This window comes from Gallus gallus, chromosome 2, assembly GCF_016699485.2.
Source record: "Gallus gallus isolate bGalGal1 chromosome 2, bGalGal1.mat.broiler.GRCg7b, whole genome shotgun sequence".
In the NCBI taxonomy this organism is placed as follows: domain Eukaryota; kingdom Metazoa; phylum Chordata; class Aves; order Galliformes; family Phasianidae; genus Gallus; species Gallus gallus.
The window spans coordinates 67708599-67731813 of NC_052533.1; the positions used below are offsets into that span (position 1 = coordinate 67708599).

The 23215-nt window shown below is 44.2% G+C and overlaps 1 protein-coding gene across 1 annotated transcript in view; it reads right to left on the reverse strand.

The window, feature by feature from the left end:
• Window positions 1–7503: 7503 nt before the first annotated feature.
• Window positions 7504–23215, reverse strand: part of PHLPP1 (PH domain and leucine rich repeat protein phosphatase 1) — a 131131-nt gene continuing 115419 nt past the window's right edge. Inside the window, exons 12-17 of the mRNA XM_015282197.4 lie at window positions 22584–22746; window positions 18340–18470; window positions 15213–15317; window positions 14089–14283; window positions 11429–11657; window positions 7504–9561 (exon numbers count right to left, since the gene is read on the reverse strand). Of these exons, the coding sequence (XP_015137683.1) occupies window positions 8428–9561; window positions 11429–11657; window positions 14089–14283; window positions 15213–15317; window positions 18340–18470; window positions 22584–22746 (1957 nt within the window). The 3' untranslated portion in view covers window positions 7504–8427. The remainder of the gene's footprint in view (window positions 9562–11428; window positions 11658–14088; window positions 14284–15212; window positions 15318–18339; window positions 18471–22583; window positions 22747–23215) is intronic.

Genomic DNA, 23215 nt, shown 5'->3' on the forward strand with positions numbered 1-23215 from the left:
CCTAACAAGAAAACATTACAGTTCTGATAAGGAAATGATTGCACGAGCCTTTACCGCAAGTGTTTAACATTGATATAGTGTCTTAAACATCTCTTTAATAATCTGAATGTAAACAGGCTCTATAGCATTACTATGGAGCAGACAGGAGACTTTTTGCAAACTTGCTGTGACTGACATTAACGATGATAGCCATGAAATTGAGGCTTTGATTTCTAGCTCTTTGCCCAGAACCAGGCCTTCACTGTGCACTGTAAGAGACGGAATTCTTCTACAGGGATATCTGGCATCCAGCTAAAGCCACAACTAAAAAAAAAAGATGTTCAGCTTCCATCCATCTTCCTGCCAAGGCAATCCTGTCCTTTTCTATTCAGCTCAGCTCCCTATCACCCTCGCCTCTGCCCTCCACTTCCCACTTCTACACCAATCATTGGTCTTGGCCTCCCCACGCATGGCTGCAGGGCCTGCTCCCTATCTCAAGACTCAACATACAGCCCCAGTGTTTCCTTTCAAAGGGCAGAAGGTGAGAAGTGAGAAAGCTTCCTGGGACACGGGCTTCCAGGCCTCTTGTGTTAGCAGGCTTCACTTACACAGTAAGAAATACCCAGAGCCTTCCATTCGTCATGGCATTGTTAGGGACTGGTGGCCCTCTTAGTCCTCCTAGACGCAGAACCCTGGGGATGACTCAAGTCTCAGCTCAAATTTCTAGAGGTAGTTTGGCTCACTGTGTGTCATCTCACGATGTTTTCTGTTATAAGCAGCAGTGTCCTGTGAGCAGATGTGCCAGATTTCAAGAACGAGGACGGATCACTGGGCCTTCCAGATCTATGCAGCAGGAAAGCGTCCAAGAGGAACACCTGCAGAGACCTTGTTTCTGCCCCTCACAGAATCTTAAGGGTTGGAAGGGACCTCTGGAGACCATCTAGTCCAACCCACTGCTAAAGCAGGTTCCTTCCAGGACATGGAGAGCAAGCATACCACAAGCAGAGGGTCCACAAAGGAGGCCAGTGCAATTAGAGGGCCCAGCGATTGCCAGTTTCTCCACTCACCTTAATGGAGGGACGTGTAGCAGAGAAGAGTACAGATCCCAGGAATACTCCTCAAAGGACTCAGGAAGGGAAGAGGAAGCTTTCCTTGCCCTCAGGGCGGGCCATATACCAACCAGAGGAAACCAAGATCCCTGCCCACCACAAGTCTAGGCCTGAGGGTCTGCAAGTGCCCTGGACAGACAATCTGTGTTAGGTAAAGGTCAAACCCACGCTTCTTGTGGGTTGCATTTTGGGCAGACAGACTTTCAATATAAGAGCCTCAGAGTGAGTCACTTCTGCTACATCAGGAAGCCTTCTGGGAAGCCAAGGAGATTCAGAAGTTTCAGAAAGAGGAATAAAAGAACCACTACCCTGACCTCTGCAGGCACTAGGGGACAGGTGCAGGTGTCAAGGCTAGATGTGCCTGGCAGGAGAAAAGCTCCACTGCGGATGGTCCCTGGTGCCAGGCACTGGGCTGACTACAGCAGATGATTTATCTCAAAGTCACTCTGCACTCCTGTCGGGTTTAAACTATCAATTCACACCTGTCTCCTTTGGTGCAGGAGCAAACAGCTTCAGTCAGACTGGGAGCAAAAATCCCATCTGAGCTCACAGACATTCGTTATCCACAGAGGAACCCCTCCCACGGCCTCGGAGAGAGATGATCTCAATCAAAGCACTGAAATGTGAAGTCATTTTTTTGACAGAATGCCTCCCCATGCCCTTGTTCTGAGAAGGAAGCAGAGGGCACAGATATTTAAGATGTCTGTGTTAATAAAATAACAAAAAGGAAAAAAAGACCACACCACTGATTCTGCATCCCACTGCTCTGCATAAACTGCTGTGAAATGTTCCTCCTGGTGGGCTGCGTCTCTCTGAGCATCCATTTGCCTGACTGTCTCCTTTATTCAAATAATTGTTGTAAAATTAATTCAGTCTGGGGAAAATCTTTTCCAAAACGGAGCAAATTAGCATCCCAAAATGCGAGCTGCTTCTTTCTCAATGTGAAAGGCAAAGCTGTGGGGGCTGGGGCCAGCGGAGAAAGAAGATATTTGCTCCTGAAAATAGGCTCAGCATAACCTTTACATTTACTAAATAATTCACTCATCTGGAACCGTAAAACCATCACAGCTAGAAGGACTGCGAACATTCCCAGAATATATTAACTTTTACCATGACTTGAGCCTTTTCCAGGGCAATTTGAGTGTATCTGATATGAAGAAACGACTCTGAACACAAACCGGTTCCGTGACAGCAGAATTCAAAGCTCAGCTTTAAGGAAACAGCAATCTCAGTTTACGTGAGAAACTGCTTCAAAGTGATGAGAATACGTACAGGGATTAGAGAACCGAAGAACAGTTTGAATAGAAATCATTCTTTTGTAATCCATGTATTTTATTCCCAGCGCAGATCTACCTGCATCTGAGTTTGTCCCCTGGCAATTTTCCGCCTCAACTCAGATTCACTGTAAGTTGAGCTCTTACTACAAAGTGGACCTTCTGTAACTCCCATCTCTCAATTACATTTGCAGATCTTACCATATCCCCTTTCCTAAGGCTCCGAAAAGTTATCAAATAGGACCATAACCACGTTGCTTATGACAGCTGGGACACTCGTCATTACTCACCTCTTTCACATCCATCCATCTCCAGGAAAAGGTGGCATTCAATCTATTACAGCGGCTTAATGCCTGCCCAGCATAAAAGTGTCACAGATGCTCACCATCACCCGTCATAAATAAAACATGAGGCTCCTTGCAAGGTCTGCAGATCGTCACTGCGTTTGATGGAATTGGTTTTGGCGTGTGACAGTGCGGGACTGGAAAGTCGCAGGATGCCCTTCATTACTACAAATGGGCTATTGATCTCCAGCTGTGCCATTAGCACACATTGCACCTGCTGCTGGAGCTCGTAGGACACGTTGGAAAGCTTAAGGGAGGGGAACGCATCCGTGCACAGGTAATTAGTTTCTCAACAGAACATACAAAGGCTCACGGAGACACAGGCACAGGTATGGACCGTACGTTTGAAACAGGCTTTGAAATGCTACGTGAGAAATGATAGCAGAGAGGTTAAGACATCTGCAGGAAAACCTCAAAGTTTTTGCTAACCCATACTGCCATCCAAGTTAAACAAGGACAGCTGAAGTGCGAGAGGAAAAAAAAGGGGCTGAGATTCGCCCAGCTGCTTATTGAGCACTGGAGGTTCATTAGCTGTGAATACACTGCGCGCCTCGCATATGCATTACTCATAGGCTTCCCACTGCACCCAGATTTATAGTACCAAGAGATGCCTAAATCCATCATCTGCACGCCCACAGCACTTCGTGCCCACACAGCCCTTCTCTGCAAAGCGTGAGGGACCCAAGGCAGCAGCCTCCCAGCCCTCAGTGTGTGGGGGCAAGGTTCTTCACGCAGAGTGGTGGAAGACACGTGACACTGGAAGAGCTGGAGACAGAAAACTAAGGAGCTTAAGACTTCCTAACTGGAGATTACCAGTGTGCGCATTCACTACTGGGGTGCACAAGCAGTTGGAAAGGTGTTTTTCCTTCCTGGAGATCACAAGAATGTGTCTGCGGGCACAGCTGCCCTGGCCTTACCAGGAAGCTCCTGCCACTGCCAGCGCTGCTGCTGTGAGGAGCGTCGGGCTGAGCCAAGGCTGCTCCGGAACGGCTTCGTCTATTGGTGCGAGCAACGGCATAGGAGCACGGGTTTCACTTGGGCCCTTGGCAAGGAAGCTGTAGCCATATTCTCCCATCCCGTGGTAACACAAGGGGGAGCCCCTGTAGTTTTCAATTAGCAAAGACAGCAGCAACGCGTTACTTTTTACCCCACAGACAGAAGCTCAGCTTCAATTACCAAGAGAGTCCTGAAAGCCGCTTCTTACCTTCGTCACAAGGAGAGTGCTTCTGGCCCAGACAGGTGCAAGCTGCAGCTCACCAGCAGATGAAGGAGCAGCAGGCTGGGCGACTTCAGGCTCATTTTTCCCTGTCCTGCTCCGTTGTTTCAAAGCACTTAAACGACCCCACATAAAGACTATGCTGGCACCAGAGGTGACTGAGAAACCTCATGGTCAAATTCTGCCCACCATGATGAGAGAACAGGACAATCCCTTTAACCCCTCATGAAATGGCTCTGCCACAGGGACTTGCCAGCTCCCAGCACTCCCATCAGCAGCCTGTGCTTGTACCCAGAAGGAGCATCCATTTGTTCTAAACCTCGAAAAGACATAGGTGGCTTTGCTCTCCAGTGCCATCCAATTTTAAATACAGAGCACCTCACTATATATTCTACATATGCAGTTCTTTGGGATCAAGAGAAACATTAACCACACGGATTTTCTCCTGTCTCTCCTTTGTAGGGTTTACAATGAAACGGCATCTTATGAGTCACTGACTCACACACTTCTGCTGTACCAGCCTCCCCCCATCTTAGCTTTCTTTAAAGCACTCTACAGCATATATTGAACCAGTGAAACAATTCCATCTGTTCTGTGAGTCAACGGTGATGATTTCACTGTTAAAACACAGGGACTTCTCTCCGTGCAGCTGTGCTAAATCCAACAGGAGAGGAGAAAGGCCTGCCGTGCTCGGAGCATCAACTCCAGACAGCACCACAGCACTGGGGCCCCCCTGCTGGAGGTCTGTCCGGCTCTGCCTGGCACCTTACAGGCCATGATCTCAATCAACGTTATTACGCAATGGCTTCCTAGCACCACTGTGTCCTCACGCTCCTGCCTGGCTCTCCCTCCAGCACGTGCAGGTTCAGGCACAACCCACAGGTCCTCGCTGCACAGCAAGCGCCAGCACGCAGGTAACAATTGGATCAGTCAGAAGCAAATCGATTAATCCAACAATACCGCAACAAATTGGCCCTGAAGCAAGTCAATTGAATTAACAAGGCAGGACTGCAAAGCAGGTTAATGGAGAAAAGCGTTAACACAGTCATTTAACAGAAACCTTGAAGTCCTGACTCCAGTCAAGTGCAAAAGATTCTTTTCGGGCCAGCTACTGGCCACAACCCCCCTCCAGCCAAAGCCCTGGGACCCACCTCCGGCTTAGAACTCAGATCTGTTCAATTTAAGGCTCGAGGCATCTCCTGTTAGACAAGTTCATCTCTGCATCCACAGCAAGCAACGTCCAGGGAAAGCAGGCTGACTGGGCTAAGGATGCTGTTTTATTTGCTCCTTTAAGTCTTAGTATGTTGCTAGAAATAACTCAAGCCTTTCTACACCCCTGATCTGCAGGCTGGGCACTGGGTTATTCCAACCGAGCCACTCCAGTGAATATTTCCAAGCCCAGAGATGGAAGTTTGAAGCCAAAAGACACAATCAGTGACTGGTGCAGAGATACAGGATCATACGTATCTGTTTGCCTTGCCAGGTGACACCGCAGCCTCTCAGAGAGATGAGTGGATGCGACTGCTCTCCAATGTTATTGCTGTCAGAACCCAAATTTTACTTCATCTTGGCTAAAACACCATTCCCTCGGTGGGGCTGACTGAAGCGATTCAGGACACATGGCTCTGAACACAAAGGCTATGCATTCAGATATCACTAGAGAACACCTGGTGTCAGGGGAATTCATAAGGAATGACTTCTGAAGGTGCGTGACACCTCAGCAACACCTACCCCCTCCTAGACGTGCTTCCAAAGTGACAGTGTCACGCTTTGGAAAATACACACGTACAATTTGCTAGAACATGATGCGTATGAGTTGAAAGCACAGCGGCTAGCGAGCAGGCTGAGATCATTACGAAGAGAATGCTTAAAAGGTAACGTATGGGGCACTGCAGTAGCATCATGACCGTCCCCAGTAATGAGGGAGATACTCTGTGCAGATATTTGGCTCATCCCAAAAGCAATAAGCCACAGGAAGGCAGCAGCACCACAGCACTGGTTACCAATGAGGAGCCCCTGCCCTGCTCTGAATGCTCAAGCATTCATGCCAATGGGTTGCTCATGCACAACAAAATGCATTATGTAAGAGCACTACAGCAGAAAGCAAGATGAAAAAGCTTTTATGCCACAAAAAAGACTCGCATGCAAGCAACGGAGTATCTCCTCAATACCATCATATCTCCCTATTTAAAGTTATCTTCTGGGAAACAATGCAACTGTGTTCATTTTTCTGCCTCCAGCTCTCTACCTCTTCCTATCCATGCATTTCTGTTTGTCTCAGATACGGCTGCCGGCAACCTTCAGAGGACTCAATAGGTTTGATTATAAAGGTAGCGTAGCTCTACGTTTCCTTCAGTCAAAAGCCTTCCCTTCTCTGCAGCCCGTATGTCTTACCCCGCTACAGCCGTCCCAATTCTGCTAACAAAGCTGGTTCTTTTTCCAAGTCAGATAGTGCCTGATTGCTCAAATTGTCTAAAACATACTGTGCACTTAACCATAAACTCACATACGAGTAATGCACTGACATAAAGTCAGTGACCTCAACTCCAGTGCTCACCAGATAAGAACACATTAACATCCTTTGTGAAAGAGGGCAGAGATATTGAGAAAAGTCCCAAGTTGCAAAAACTGTACCTTGTTTTCCAAATCCCCCTTTAAATCTGGACCAAAACACCCTTCACCCTGTTTAAAAATGCTTAATTTTCCAGAGGTGTTCCCAGACAGCCAACCTATTGATCCATTTACAGGAAGGGGAACAAGAACGCCCTATGAACGCATCAACCCCTCACATTGTGACTTGCTGAGACAGACCACTAATACAGATGTCTTCCTCAGTCAGACAAGAAATCCTCTGCCCAAATCCTGTCGCTTCAGTGCTACAAAAGCTCCAACTTTGGAACGCAGTTCTAAAATGGACCATGCTGGAAGCAGTAGGCTTCGGTGTGCTCTCAATTTTGGCCATCTACAGCTCACTTTTAGAGACTGAGGAGGAAAAGAAAGCAGCTGGTTGGAGGCAACACTGAAGAAGGGTGTGGGTCCTTTCCTGTAGCATTCACAAAGAAACACCCTTTTGCTATCAAACTGCCACACGCTCATTTAACACGTACAACCAAATCTAAGTTTACATAGTTAACTTTGAGCTCTTTTCCACCTTCTGTTTTTCCTCCACTCTCCATATCCCGTGCTCTATTTCTCCCTTTCTTAGCCCATATTATCCCTTCATCATTTCTACCTTCACTTGCTCAGTCCCAGAGCACTGCTCCTCTTCAGTCTTCTTGTATTGTCAATACTATGGTGAAGGGCAAACCGATAGTGCTCCATTTGTACTGAGAAATAAAAGAACTAAGCTAATTCCTCATTGTTGTCCAGCATCTCTTAAGGGCATTTTGCACAGCCATTGGGTGATGTGCTTGCTACGATTTCTAAGAGTACAGGTGAGGTTCTGCAGTTACTGTTTAAAAAAGCATACGCTAAGATGGAAAAGTTTTAACCCGTCGCAGACTAAACAGACGGTGGTATGATGATGAACTACAGCAAGCTGCTTGAAGGCTGCTGCTCAGCTATTCAGACAAAAGCAGACATCGTTTGTAAATTTCATATTTATTATAACAAAAATTATGACATGTTCATTTGTGCATTCGGCTTTAATATAACTCTTGGTTTGTAAATGTTCTACAGCAAATGAGCTCTATACAATCATGCTGGTTGTGGCAGCAATAAGGAACACAAATAAAACGTGTCTGTAAAAGGATAGAAAGAGACCAGAGGACAAAGTGGGTTTCTTTCAACGGTCTGTACCATCTAACTCTAGCTACCTTGTACGCAGTCACTCCGTTCGCTATGCTCAATGACCATGGCCCAAAGAATTGCTTAAGAAAAAGGTCAGTTTTTCAGGTTGTGTCCTTAATGCCAAGGCTACAAAACATGTAAGCATCACTATACAACACTGAGCTATTTACAAGTAATTTCCCAATCAACTGTTCTCTCAGAGAAAATTAGTGAATCTCAGTGACTTAAGTCACCTGAAAGAGTAAAGCAACTCCTAGGAGTTAGTCTCCATATTCTACAAATGTCTATCATTTTCAAGACCAAAAAAAGCCTTTTCTCTCAAAGAAATACAGTATTACAATATTACTTAAATCATTTAGCACTGGCTACTGCCCTGCTTTTCAAACAAAACAAACAAGCCATTTTAAAAAATATTACATCATCATCTGTTTCTCAGCAATATATTAAACCTTTTTATTATTTTTTTTGTTTGTTTTTACATTTGATATGTTAAGGGAAGATTAACTATCTTAAACTTTACTGGTAAAGCATCTCTAGAAGAAAGTCAATGAATATTAAACCTAACAAACCAAAAAGCTGCAGTTATCTGTAGTGGCAGGATAAAGAAAAGGAAGTGTATAAAGGAAACGTTGAAGGGAAACCCCTGCTGTAGCGTGTGCCCACCGGGTCCTGCACTCAAGTCTCCTCGTCTGTTCATTTCTGAGCAGGAGAATGGGTCATAGTGGCGTATCGTAGTAGTCTGCCAGGTGGTCCATCTGGTACTGCCGTTGCTGCTGCTGTTGCTGCTGCTGCTGCTGTTGTTGCTGTTCCTGGTGCTGTTTCATGATCTCCTTGACCTCTTCTTCCAGCTCTGGTGGGATGATGAATTGGTCATCTGGGTCCGGCTGTGCCGGAGCAGCAAAATATCCCCCTGTTTTTCTGAGCGGTGCATCTGTTGCAACTTCAATCAAATTATGGCTTCTCTCTTGGGGTGCCACAGAGCCGTTGCCCCTCCGACGCCCTATGGTGCCTGTGGCAGAATATTCGGCTTTCTTGGGAAGGCCGGGCTCATCTTCGTTGGCACTGATGACAATACCTTCATCACTGGCTTCCACAGGCACTTGGAGAAGCTGCTTCTCCTTCGCTCGGCTGCAGTGGATGTCCACCTCCACTTCCACGCGGCTGCCGTTGGTGAATACCCCCTCTATCGGCTCCTCGTCATCGCTGTCAAGGCCGTTGTCGGAGAAGGCGCTGGAGAACGTGGCGCTGGAGAGCTGCCGCTGGAAGGAGTTGGACAGGCAGACGGGATGCAGCATGCAGCGCTGCTCCCCGGGGTAGGCCGGGCTGCTCTCGTTCATGGCTACCTGTGGAGGTTCATCGGAGGCTGTGGACCCCACCTCGCTGCTCATTTCTGAGGTGGAGATCTCGCTGCTGATCTCTGAAGCCATGCCGCTGCTTGAAGACGGCATCCCAAGAGCATCCGCTGGCCTGTCCTTGATGACCACGTTGACAGACTGGGGGAAAATGCCTGGGCTGGGGGGTGGGACCCCATTAAGTTCACAGCAGCAGAAGCTGTCCTCCGTAACATTGAGCTGAACCACAACCGCACTGATACTGTCGTTGCAGCCGTAACTTTGGGCCAAAGTGCAAAGCTTCTTGGCAGCTGCCAGTGCATCAGGCACGTTTCTGACTGCTTCCACTGCCTCATCCATCGAGAGGCTGTCCCACAGCCCCTTGCTCCCCAGAATGAAGAACTCATCTTGTGGAGTTAAGGTAATGGACTGGACGTGAGGACGCGGCACAACACTTGGGTGAAGGAATGTGTATCCCAAGATTCTCGTTGAATCTGTCACACCATTCACTTTGCCATCCTGAAATTAGAAAGGATAGAAAACTGGAAACGAGGCAGACAGATACACGGCACTCCCATCTCCCACGTTTTACCTGTGCCTGTTTTTGCAGTACCCTTTATTGATGGGCAAATGTGAATGCAACTTGCAAGGAGACAGAGCTGGGATGAGAACACAGCGGCAGCTGCTTTCTAACCTTGCACTCAGCCTCCTACACCCTACTGATTTGTCATCAGCATCACCTATGCAGACCAACAAAGCAGAAGTCTGCAACAAAGACCCATCTATTCCACTCCTGCAGCTGTGAGAGCCAACTGGACTAATGTTTTACCCGTGAGTCAGACTTGTCCCTCCTTCGCCCACAATACGTGGCTTTATACAGGGCAAAGTCGCACACAGCTCCATTTGATATGGGGGCAGGTCATTCAGTTATGACTCTTCTCTTGCACGTGTAACAATTGTAGGTTTCATCTTGGCTCATCACTTCAGAAACAAAAGTTCATTTCAAAAAGCTTCATATGAAGGAAGTCAAATGCAGCAGAGAGCAAGTCTGCATTTTGCAGTCAGCTGCACTGTAGCAAAATGTTTTATGTGCTCTAATTACTCACTATGCTTCCACTTATAACATTTCCAAAAAGAGGAGGAATAACATTTGAAGGGAAAGCACCAGTAAAAATGGGCACATTTGAGAAGTAAATCCCATGCCCATCCAAATCCCAGGATCCTGTCCTGGTTAGGATCTGAGCTGCCAGAATAAGCGTAACGAGCATCTGAAACAGCAAGCCTGGTTACTTGGCAGCCTGTGGAGAGAGCTGCAGCCTGCTAATTGTGTGTTTGAGATGAACAGCAGAGGTGAGGATTTACGCTCATTTGATCCAGTTGACGACAGTAGTGGTTATTATACAGTAAGTAACCACAGAAAAGCAAACCAAGACTAAAAAAGCTTCCCCTTTAAAACCTTGTCAGCTTGTTAACTTCCCTATTAGGATTCTAACAGAAGTGATAAGCCATCAACAAAGCATGAAATCGATGAGTCATCTCAAGATTCAGCACAGAAATTTCCCTTTTCCTTTACAGAGCATAACGAGCGTGCCTCAGTGATGCACGCTATGCTGGAGTGACTCTTCTAACTTGTCACTTTTGAGACTCCAGTCATCACCTCTTCTTGGCAAGACTAACAAGCACACGATTTTATTACACACACACACCTGCTCATGGGTGTACAGCAGGGAGGTTTTTTTTTTTTTTTTTTTTTTTTTTTTTTGCCTTTTCCCACCCCATTGAGAGGATACAATATTTCTCTGTTCTATGTCACACAAGGCAAGCTGACAGCGGCGGCTTTAAACTTGTAAGAAGGCAGCAAGTAGCTTTCTCATATGGTTCTCCAACTGAGCAAAGTCTTCCTTTTAGGCAACTGCTGTCTTCAAGAGCTACTTGTCAGAAGGCACCTCTGGGAACAGACAGCTCAGACAACAAAGCCAATCTGCCAGGAGTAAGGACTCTCCTGCATTAAGGATGAAATAGTTGCAAGTGCTCAGTTCTTATCTTTCTAGATTGAGGGGATCTTCATGACAGCACCAACACATTATTTGCTCTCATCATCTCAGAGGGAAGGTGTCAGCTCCCATTTCACCACAGCATACTATCAATAATTCACTATCAGAAGCTAACCAAAATCTAGTGTGGCAATTAGACGGAAAAACAACTTAATTGCATGATACGATCCACCTTGAAAGGAGAAGCGCTACTCTGGAACTCATACTATTAATACCATCCCTTAGAGGTTACAAATACAGATGTGTAATTTCAAATACCACCATGCAAATATCCTCAAAGGAAGCTGTGACTGGCAGCAGCCCTCCTTTCACCCACACCGGAGTTCTCTAACCTCTGTGATAATGGCCTTATGCTGCTTAATCCTCTTCAGCTCTTCTTCACAACTCATCACATAACACCTGGACAAAGGCAGAGGTTTCCCATTCCGGCAGAGAACGGTTTGGCACTTCCCCACATTTGCTGAGGTTAACGTGAAGCATCCGCCAGGGTCCATGGGATCATGTTTTATATGGCAAAGGACAGCAGAGCCTCCAAGTTTTTGTCCAGCTGTTCCAAGTTTCCTGGAATTTAAACAAAACACGGATTGTTCTTTAATTGAAAAACAAGTGTTATGGGTACTAATGAGAAACAACTGCTATTCTGCAACCACGAGCACTCGGCACACTGGATCACTGGGACAAAAACAGAAGTCTCCACTGAAGACCATGACACTGTAGCAACACTGCAGAGTCATCACGTACAGCTCTCAAGCTGTGTGCTATTTCCAGCATGATGCAGATACTCCAATCTTAGAATCAATTTTAGAAAAATCTCTGCACTCCAAAGAGCCGCACAGTCAGCTCCCTTTCTCTGCATTTGAAAGAAGTCTACTTTAAAGGTCACACAGAGGGAAACAAAGAGGGTTAGAGAAGTGTTTAGGGCTAATAAATTGAGTACAGGTAGAGCTTACAAAGAAGGTCACATTAACCAGAGTTCGGGCTCCTGAAGCTAAAGATTTTACTATGAAAAACAGCAGAAATAGAAATCAGAGGTTCATTGTTTTGTGATGCCTTCAGAATAATGCTTTCAAAGATTCAATGACAAAAAAAACCACAGTAGCTATTAATTCCACCATAAGAAGGCATGCTTTTTAGTTATCATGTTGGTTACTAACCTGTTAAATAGTTTAAACTAACACATTGGAGGTTTAGGTTGGATATTAGGAAGAAGTTCTTCACACAGAGGGTGGTGACACACTGGAACAGGTTGCCCAGGGAGGTTGTGGATGCCCCATCCCTGCAGGCATTCAAGGCCAGGCTGGATGTGGCTCTGGGCAGCCTGGTCTGGTGGTTGGTGACCCTGCACATAGCAGGAGGGTTGAAACAAGATGGTCATTGTGGTCCTTTTCAACCCAGGCCATTCTATGATTCTATGAAATAGGTTCTTTGAAACATTTGTGTGCTGTTTTAGTAGGGGTCACAATAAAAACAAAACAGAAACAAGGACAAGGAAGCGTGGATAAAATGAAAGTTTTCAGAATCCTGTCATTTCAATGTAAATTCATTTCAATACTAGTAATTTTACTTGTGTAAATTGAAATATGACTAAAAAAACATTTATCCTTGCCAGTATGTTGTTTATCAGGGCCTTCTCCTAGAGTAATTAGGAACTGGATAGCTAATTACAGAGGCTACTAAAATCTAGATTAAGGCTAAGTATAGCTGGCAAGAACTTTCGATTCAAAATGCTGGAGAAACAATGCACAACTAAACTTGTACCCAGGCTTCAATATGTTTTTCTGTTTTTTTTTTTTTTTTTTAAGGCACTTCAGGAATGTTGCATAGTATCTGTAAAATAATCCTCAATGAATGGCTGCATGCAACTAGAATGAATGCTATTTCTGGTTCACCAAAGGAATGGTTAGCTTACTTTGACTCAAGCCCTGCCTCCCACAAATACAGCTCTTTCGCAGGAATGTACATTCCTGTGAAAGTCCACGAGTGGGAAACAAAGCCACTAGTAAATGCTTTCAGTACTCAACATTTATATTGTTCTTGAAGGATTTAATTAGCTGAGAAGGTTGCCATCTACCACTGTAACCACGGCAATTATGCAAGAGGCAGCATTTTGTCTTTTGTTTAGAAGGTTCAATACTATCCTGCCACTCCTATTTCCCAATATCAGAACATGAATATTTTCCCTTCCAGAGCTGCAGCAATTGAACGACAAGAGATGCTACTTTCAACTCTATCCAATTCCTTCATCTGGGAGCTGCTCATTTGCTTTCTCCTTTGTTTCCCTGACCTCTTCATTCTCTTTGCTCAGTTCCCCTCATACTCCTCCTCCACTCAGTGTCTCTCCAAGCACAACTTCTTGTTCTGTCTAGAAGAGAGCGCATACACACAGGTCTCCAAACCGTCACACGAAGCTATTGCACTCACATCTATTGTATCACAATCTTTTCAGATGGGTCTTGCATAAATAATATTCCTAGGTCAAAGGAATGACAAGACATTTTTTTTTAGGGAGTCAAGAGTGCATGTTTTAATATTTGCATGGCTTTAAATAACCTGACTTGGTACAGAAAGAAACAGAAAGAATCAACCCAAGCTCTGCAGGAAGTAATAGTTAGGAAATCTAAAAGATGATCAAGAAATTCATGCCCTGTCTTGGTTACAGCACATTCAGAGTCACAAGACAGAAAAGAGAAAAACTGCCAGTCAAACATTTAATAATTTTGAGGTAGGATATCCTTTTTGTTTGGGTGGGTGAGAAAGGGTCGGGGTTTTTCTCCTCACATCCCAAAGGAACAGAAGGCAATATCCACAAAATAAGCAATGAAAGGATACAAAGGTGCCAGAAACTACCTTTTTTTTTTGCCTCCCCCCTTTCCTCCCTCCCTCCCAGTTTTTGTGGCAAGTGAAGAGCGACACAATCAACCTGAAAAGGAACAAGCTGCCCAATGAGCACACACAAGGTAAAAAAAAAAAATGCTTCAGATCCAAGACTCACCTCTGCATAACAATGAAAGTGTTGATCATATATTCCTCTTCATTTTTTGTTTTCTGTAGCTCTTCTGCCAAGATGTCACTCATGGTGCACTGCAACAGATATGGTACTTCCACATTGCGGTCACCGTCAAAAACACCATAAAGTGCCTCTCTGTTGTCACAGAAGTTATTGGCTGACAGGGCTGCCACGCACAACCTAGTAAAGCAAAGCAGAAGAACAACAAGATTGCTAATCCAGCACCCATTTCTCATCTTGTCATTCTGAGAAGACGCAGCCTGGTCCGAGAGCCAGTTTTAACTAATTCTTTTCACAAGCTCCTTACAATTGCTTTCTTCTGTGGAGAAGAGGAAGGCCCATTCAACAGTGCTAAAATGGGGAGAGAACTGCTTTGAAAAGACCTTAAGATTCTCCTTCCTTTTTTGCATGTGGACAAGTCTTCTATTTCTATAGAACAGGCGACAAGCTTGCAGGGGGGGAAATACATCCAAAACATCATTAGCTGAAACTGCACTTGCCCCACCAAGAGTCATCTTTATGACTCAGCGTGCTGCTGACCAAGCTGTGTGTTAAATTAGTAAACAGCAAGTAAAGGTTTGCTTGGCACTTGCTAGGGAAACCTAGGTAGCAGAAGATTTCTACAAAGGTATTTAAGGAACAATGAGATTCGTCACTTTGCCAGTGACACAGAGACCAGTAGACTCTTGGTGTGTTATTTGTCAAGTGCTGCCTCAGTCACAGAAGCTCCACATGCTATGAATATTCAGTTTTGGCCATTCTACTTCTTCCTTTAGTATCTCTGATTTGCTTGGTAAACATCCTTTAGCTGAAGATAAAGAAGCTCTGCAAAAAGGAAAATGCTATTAAATGTGCCGATCTTTTGCAAATACCAAAGGCTTGCGCAGAGAAAATGTGTCGGTTACACTTGTATCTTAGCAACATTCTTGACAAAGAAGAAAGTTGAGAGCCAGGCAGGGGCCCAGTATACAAATATAGAGTCATGGCACGGCCTCTGCCTTTGTGAGGCCCAAAACATCCCCAAAGTGAAATAGTGGATCTCTTTGTATCTGCATAGAGGCGCTCTGCTGCTAGGATGCTTGTATAATAAGAACAACGCCGGCTCTTACTTGTTCTTAACTCCTGACGCCTCTGTGTAACCGTGACTCCACACAGCTGGAGCTCCTGAAGCATCACCAGCCGAGGGCTGGTCAATCTTGAAACAACGGATATTGCTGTAAGAAGAAAGGAAAAGATGCACTGGATTCACAGGCTGACATGATTCAGCTTAAAGTGTAAGAACAGCAGTTTTTTCCTTCCCATTTCTTAGGAATACATTTAGTAGAATAAAACAGAGCAGGACATCTAAAGCAGATGCTCTTCTGTCTGCCTACAAAGAACAAAAAAGCAGTAAATAACCAAGCCTCTATGAGGGTGTCAGCTGCACTGTTTGCTTACCCAGCTCTTCTTCTCCCTACACTCACCCCTGAGCTATTTGTTTACAGCTCGGCTCCGTGGGAATGCAAGGCCAATTTGTCACCAACTTAATGGAAGTCAGTATAGGGAGTGATTTTTCAACTGAAGCCCTTAAGAACAAGTTTGTATGACCTGCATCATCTCCTAAATTAAAAGATACGTCTTCAGAAGCAGCAACACACAGTAACAGTCTACTACGAAAATGCCCACGAGTCAGAAATCAGCTCCATCCCAGCACTGTCCTGACTTGTAAGAGCAGGTCTGCAGCCCAGGCTGTGAGCACAGACCTTCTATCTTCAGTAATTTTACAGCCCAGATTTTACCCGGGCCCTTGATCCTCTACCCTCCAATTTACTACCAACATAGCCTCTAGCCTGAAATTCAAATACCTCGCATAGCGCAATAAAGACTTGAAAAGGGACCATCCCTATCTGTTTATGTGCTTCTCTTCATAGCCCGGCTTTGCTGGGGAGAGATGACCTGCCCTGTGCTCCCTCCACTCTCTTCCAAAGGCAGGGAAATCAAGCTCCCCACACGCTGCAGGAACTTCAAAGGCACCCGAACCTTTCATGAGCCAAATGAATCATAAAAGGACAAGCAGAAAGGTCTAACTGTTCGCTCCGAGGATTCATTTTTCTCCATCCAAAGCCCCATCTCACCTGAACACACAAGGAAGTCTTTTTCACATTTCACAGCCTTCCTCAAATAACCTGAGGGACTGTCACTTCCACTCTGATTTCTTTTAATGCAAATAGTCAGGATATACATCAGCTAGGGCCCACTAAAAGCAAATAAGCTACAGAAATCATGTTAGAGCCGTTGGTGTATTGAGCCCTCGGCTTTGCAGCCCTCTGTGTGACAAAAGTAAGGCAAACACCTCACCAATGGCATCAGAAAAGAAGTATCTGATCCTGATCAAACTGGAAACCTGGATCTATTCTGAAGTAGTGGACATTCTACATCTGTCTGTAACCGCAAAACACTACGACATACAGAAGCAAATATACTTTCTTCACAGGCTTCTAATGCAAGGCACTTATCCTGCAGGGCAAAGGAACTTGGCTCAGAAGGGTTTTTCCGTTTCCTCTTGTTGACTGACCCTGGGGCAGGTCAAGGACCCAGGGTTCTATCAGTACTTCCCAGCAGTGGTAAAAAAAAGAAAAAGCCACCTCAGTGCATTGCCTTCATCTTCCTCAGCGGTGTAATTACAACTAGACCACGTGCTCATAAAGAAACGGTACCCAGCAGCATATCCTACACAGGGAGATGAGCTAAGGCTTCCATACAGTATGCTTTACTTTCCCTCATATTCATGATGTTATACTTGAACAAGGAGCTCCTCCCTAAAAATCACAGTAACAGCACCTTTTTTTTTTTTTTTTTTCTTTTTTACCCCTCCCCTTTTCATTACAATTGCTACTGAAATCCTTATGTCCTGTAAGTCACTTGGCAACATCCTCCTAAGCGTGCCAGCTTCCTTTAAGATCTCCATATATGGGGGAAAAAAAAGCAAGCACGCATGACAGCACTCCTCTTATCAGAAACAAGAATACATATTAACCTACTGCCTGTTTGAATCCTGTCGGGGCACAGATGGAGAGCTGCCATCCACATGCAGAAGGGAGATATAAAAAGCACCAAGAGCACAAGTGTTTTTGTGCCTGCCACAAAAAGTAAGGGCAAGGAGCATCTCCTCTCTCATGTTCAGTTGTGGCAGTGCACCGTGCAAGTGCTGTGCATCTATACAGACATCCGCTATATCCCAGAGGAGACCTGAAACACCTGACCTTGGCTGAAGGGTATTTACCCAGACAAGAATAGGTCTGAAGTTGTAAGAAAAAGAATTTATTAAAGAACGAAAAATATGCATGCATAAGAAGAAGAAAGTTTCTGTGAATTAGAGACAACGCATATGGCAATGAAAATATGATGTGGCACTGGGCGATGCTGCTCTTCTGCTGCCCAGGTCTTAGATTTGTACAGTGCTGCTACAGGGCATGAAGCCTGACTACTAAACAGGCAAGAGATAAGCTTGTCTCTTTTGTCTGTTGGCCATACACAACAGTACCTGATCTATAAGTTCAGATACTGTTAAAGAAGCTTTGGTAGTACACACACACTTCTCTACAAATCATAGCAACATTACGTTTCTGGCATACAATGAGCAGCTCTAAGAGAAAAAGACAACCCTTCTAGCCTTTTTTTCCCCTCCTTTGTCTGCTGCAGTACATGGATTCTTGTTTTTTTTTATCTATAAAAACTTATTACAATGGGGCTTAATACTTCAGTGTTTGATCTTAAGCATTTAAAAGCAAACCACACAAAGCAACACTCAACCCTCAGAAGGTTATCAACCATTCTTGGCATCATTCAATGTTTAAGGATCAAAGAAACTCAGAATTAAACAGAGCTGGTGCAGTTCCCTTCAGGACATAAGAAAGGCTCAAAGCAGCACCACTGTCCACAGATTATCTGTTCTAGTGCAACAGTTTCACCACACACTGCAGGAGGCACTTGGTGCATTTCAGTTACAGATGGCACTTGAGTCACAGAGCAGGAAACAAACAGGTAGACAGGAAGTAAACAGAGTATCCCAGAGAGGGATACGATGGATTACAAGAAATGTTTTGTGAGGGGGTAAGAAGCACAGTGGCAAACAGATGAAGAAAGAAACAATAATAAGCAGCTATTAGCACCTCAACGGTGGAGTCTAATGTCAGAAGCAACATGGAGATCAAACTAGCTTCTTGTGCACCCTCTCCACTCTATAAGTCAACTTACTTCAGCAGCTCAAGGGTTTTGTGATCCAAGGCCAATCTGGGGTTTCCAGTCAGGTCCAGCTCTTGCAGTTTTGGAGGCAAGTTTTCAGGCAGTGTGATTTCACTCAGTTCATTGCAGCTTAGATCCACACACTGCAAAAGGAAAGCAATCAAATAAGAATCCAGCTGACATTAAGATCAGTTTGTGATTAAACGCAGTAATGTATGTTGCATGAGTAAGGGAGGCTGCAGTCGAGACCTAAGATGATTCATTTAAGTAAGTGATTCTTCATATGGCATCTACAAAGTCTTCTTCCCAGATGTCTGGGACACCCAGAAACATGTTTGCTCCATTTCCATTTCTGACCAGGTGTCACCTTGTTGCAAAACTAGTAAGGTTCGTCTCTGCTCTTCTCAGGGACGAATATGATCACCGTATTTTTATTAACAGAGAAGCATTACAAAAAAAAATGCTACTGATGAAAATGGTTACCACTCTTGTAATAGATAAAGGAAATAGACAAATGAGGCTGGGGATTCTAAGATGCTGTCACAGCAGTCTCTCCTCTGAAGTTCACTCATGTCAGCACAGGTACAAACATACTCTGAAGCTGATATTTACTGAAGGATTCAGAAAATAAGTTATGAGTACATGGAGGGAGGCTGAGCAGAGGAAAAACAATGAAATACCACAGCAGTTTTAAGTGTGGCTTTAATTTGGCTGCCTTAGAAGGATTCATGTTTAAATATGAAGTTATTTTAATACGTAGAAAAAATTACAGATGAAGTATTTAAAAGAAATGATTGAAAACCAGCAGAGCATCATGCTGGCTATCCACCAGCTAAGCACAAATCAGGTAGAACAAGTGCCCAAGAATGACAAAGTCCCAAACCAAACTATGTTAAAGTTGCATACCCATATGGAAAGTCAGTACACAAAAATCTGAACAAAACCAGCTCTTCAAACCTCTATATAGCAGGGATAGCAAGCAAAAACAGCCAACATTTTACTAGAGGAAAGAATAGGCTGATATTTAACCAAGCATACCACTCAAATATTTCAGAATGATAATTTCCTATTTTCAACCTGGAAAAAGAAAACAGACCTCAAAACCACTGGTAAAACCGAGGGCTGAATAGCTGGGGGTAGGCTGCAGGGAGAATTTCTCTTAGCTGCACACTTTAACTGATATGTAATTTCCAATGATAAAAGCATGAAAATGAAAGTCTTTCAGGTATAATCAAAGATACTGGGTCCTAAGCTGGACAAAAAAGACATAAGATAACCCAGTAAAAATCGGAAAAGAAAAATCTCCAAATGCTGTTAAATACATGTAACACACATAATGACCCAAATCTCAAATCCTGAGGTTGTCTGATACGGAGGACTAATTATCTAGGAAGAACAAACTGCTGACATTATCTAAACTTGATATGGAAATCAGAATTTAAAATTCATCACACAAACTAAATAGCAGACAGCTTAGGAGAAGAGTTATGCCAATGAGCTTTTTTGTTTGTTTGTTTTTTACTTCTTTGCTACTCCTTGCTGCTTCCAGAGAGCCAATAATTACCTCTCAGATCAACAAAGCTGCCAGCAGGCCTTGGCTGTGCTCGACACCATTGGAAATTTGATGGAAAAGAATGTGGAATGAGGAGTACAAAATGAGCAAAATCATTTCACTGCTCTCAGTACATGCCCAATGCACTAAAGGTAGTACCAGTCTACTGGAGATCCCTTGGTCCCCATGCAATGATGAATACAGCTTATCCATCAGGTCGGGATTTCTCTGATTTAATTTGTATTGTTTGAAGAACGGGTTATCAGGGACTTTCTAATAGCTACATTAAATGTTGTCCTTATTTTACTCTGTGGGCAAGCAGCAAAGCACATTTCCTAATTGATTCTAATTTCCTTCTCATTTAGCCTCATCCATGAAGTGTCAGAAGAAAAGTGCAACTGCATGCAGGACACAGTGCTAGGATGGGCCAGGTGGTGCACAGCGTTTAATATTCAGCATATGCTCAGTTGCACAGGTGTAAATGCAATGCATCCCATCCGTGGCTGACAGGGGCTTGAGTTATCTCCACTTGTGACTGAAGGTGGGCACATGAGAACTCAGCTCAGAAAAAGGTACTATGTGAGGTATCTCAGAGACATCCACAGAGCTTTTTGAGGCAGAGGACAACACAAAACTTCTGTATCCTTAACTGTAGCATGTAAGATCAGCTTAGAGACAGCTGTCTCACTGAAATGACCTCATATTTGGAAACTGGAGTTACCTTAAGTGCAAAAGCATGACCTTCTGTAATTAGCTTTCCCTCTGAAACAATTTCAAACAAAGCACTAACTGCACTACTAGCTGTTCTAGTAGCGCTGACTCAAAAAATATAATATGTCAGCCTCTCAGGCTAATTAAGTACAAAAGCAGAGCAGCCATTACCTCAAGTAATATTTTCCCAAGAAATCAGGAGTATTTGAATGCCACCTCAATTGAGATTAACCATTAAGTATGACAATCACAGTCATAACACGAAACTATACAACTGTGTTTTGCTACAAGCAGGCTTCTTTCACCAAACTAGGAAACCTGTACTCAAATTTTAACTTCTTAACTTGCTTTGGAACATTACAAATGCCCTCCAACATCAAAGAATGAGCTCCAGTTTAGCCTAGTAATGTATTCAGCCAGAGATCAAAAGCTCAAGCTCCAGCCCTGACCCAGAAAAATCACCAAGAGGCCACAAGATACCCTCTGCCTACAGCACAGCTATCTGGCAACTACAGAAACTCATTTCAACTAAGTCAAAACCAGACTTAGGTACTGACTAAGGCACAAAAGCGAAGTCCCACAGCACTGTACCCACTCAGATGGAGGCAGTCCCACTATTCCTGCACTGCCAGAACTGCCAATGAAATCCATGCCTCTTTCTTTCACTCAACTAACTGTAGGGAACCATCAGAAAGAAGAAATACTAGCTCTTCCATGAACACTTTGCTACTCAGCTACAAAGCTTGGTAGAACATCGACGCCTTTATAAAATACTCTTTCCCCAAAATGCAGGAACCGAAAGGAAGTTGTTGGCTATTCCCGACCAACATGTTTACATTATCCTCTTTTTTTTTTCCCATGGTTAAAAATGCCCTCATACTTTTAAAGAAATATTTACTGTGCAGAGCCTTGCTCCCCCACCCCAACTCTTCCTCTGAGAAGAAAAGCTTTACTTCTAATTGATTCTAAATGGCCTTCAGTTTCCTCTGACCATTGTTCCAAAGAGGGAGGAGTATTCAGAAATCCACATTTGTTTGAGATTTCCTGGCTAAAACCACAAAGCTCATCTTTCTGTGTACTCACTATCCAACCAAATTATTCCTCCTGCTTCTCTGCATGACCCCAGACACTGAAGGGCACTGAGGAGTCTGAGAACTTGGCCTTTTGATTCTGCAGACTGTACGAAGGACACAGAAGTTGTTTTGATCTCGTGAGTAGGTAACCGGTTCTCAAACCCAGGGAACAACTTTTTCAATCATACCACAAGTTTGGTGCACTACGAGTTAATCTCCCAGCTCTAAGCAATGGAAATAGCACGCACCCTAAAATACTCTACGCGGTGGCCAGCAGAGAAGCAGAGACTTAACTCACAAAAGCTACATGGTAGTGTTCTTCGGTACAGTCAAGAAAAGAATGCATCAGGAAAAGTTTGGTAATACGCACAAGAGATGGATTAAGCATTCTTCCAGTTGTACAAAATGACTGCAATTATGAAAACAGAAGTAGCTTGCCTAACTACCCAAATTTTGTGCTCCTGCAATTTCTCTCTGCCTCCAAGGCCTATCCTATTTTGCAGCCTCAGCATTTTTTAAAACTCACACTCTAAACAAAGTCCCTTCCTACAGAATTAGCAATTGCCAAAGCAGCAAGAGTTAGTTATGTATATTATGTACGTTAATTACATATAGCTCTTGCGACATGTTTAAGTCATATTGCAACAGACTGTCACAGGAAGACAACTAACACTTAATTGGCAAAGAAGATGGGATGTGGTAAAGATGAGTGTAAAACCAGATTTTGAGGCACTTCCTCCTTTCCTCTCAGAGGCAGCACAGGGGCAAATATTTTAAATGGCAACTCAGACAAGAAAGCAGCAGTCAGATCTCTGCAACTGAGAATATACTATCCTGCAGCAGCGAGAGACCAGAGGGGAGAACGGAATTGGTCAAGTGTGCATTATTACCGTGTACTTCACAGCACATTCATGCCTTACCTTTATTTCAGAAAGCTGCATGACTTCTGGGAAGACTTCAATGCAGTTGGAGTGAGCAATTACAGTATGCATGCGCCTACAGTTCATGATGGTTGTCGGAATGGCTTTCAGCTTGTTACCACTAATATCAATTTCCTCCAACTCTTCCAGCTTGGCCATTTTGCTATGAGAACGAGAGTTTGAGATTTGTTTCTGTTACTACCAATGCATATTTTATTTAGAAGCCATGGTAAGAGCAATGGTTTTCACTATTTCAGAAAAACAAAACTGCAGACTTCAGCCCAGCACAGCAGTGCCTGTCACCTCTCCTCCCATCAGATTCTAACAGTCGTGGAATTAAATCTGTGCTTCTACCGATTTCCATAACACTATTTGTGAAAAAAACTTATTTTGCTTACATTCCCCCTGTTCATCAGTTCACTTCTACTCTTTTTCCTCCTTTCCTCCAGCTCCAGCTTTTCGCTTCATCCCGCCTTCCTCCCTCCACTTTCTAGCACACTGCTCAGCTCCACCCCCTTATTCATCTCCCTCCTGCCACCGAAGCCCGGTTGCTCAGAACCCCACACAAGGACAGCGATGTCTCTTCCTTTATTTATTGGCATCTCCTTTCCAAGGTTGTTCCCCATCAGCTT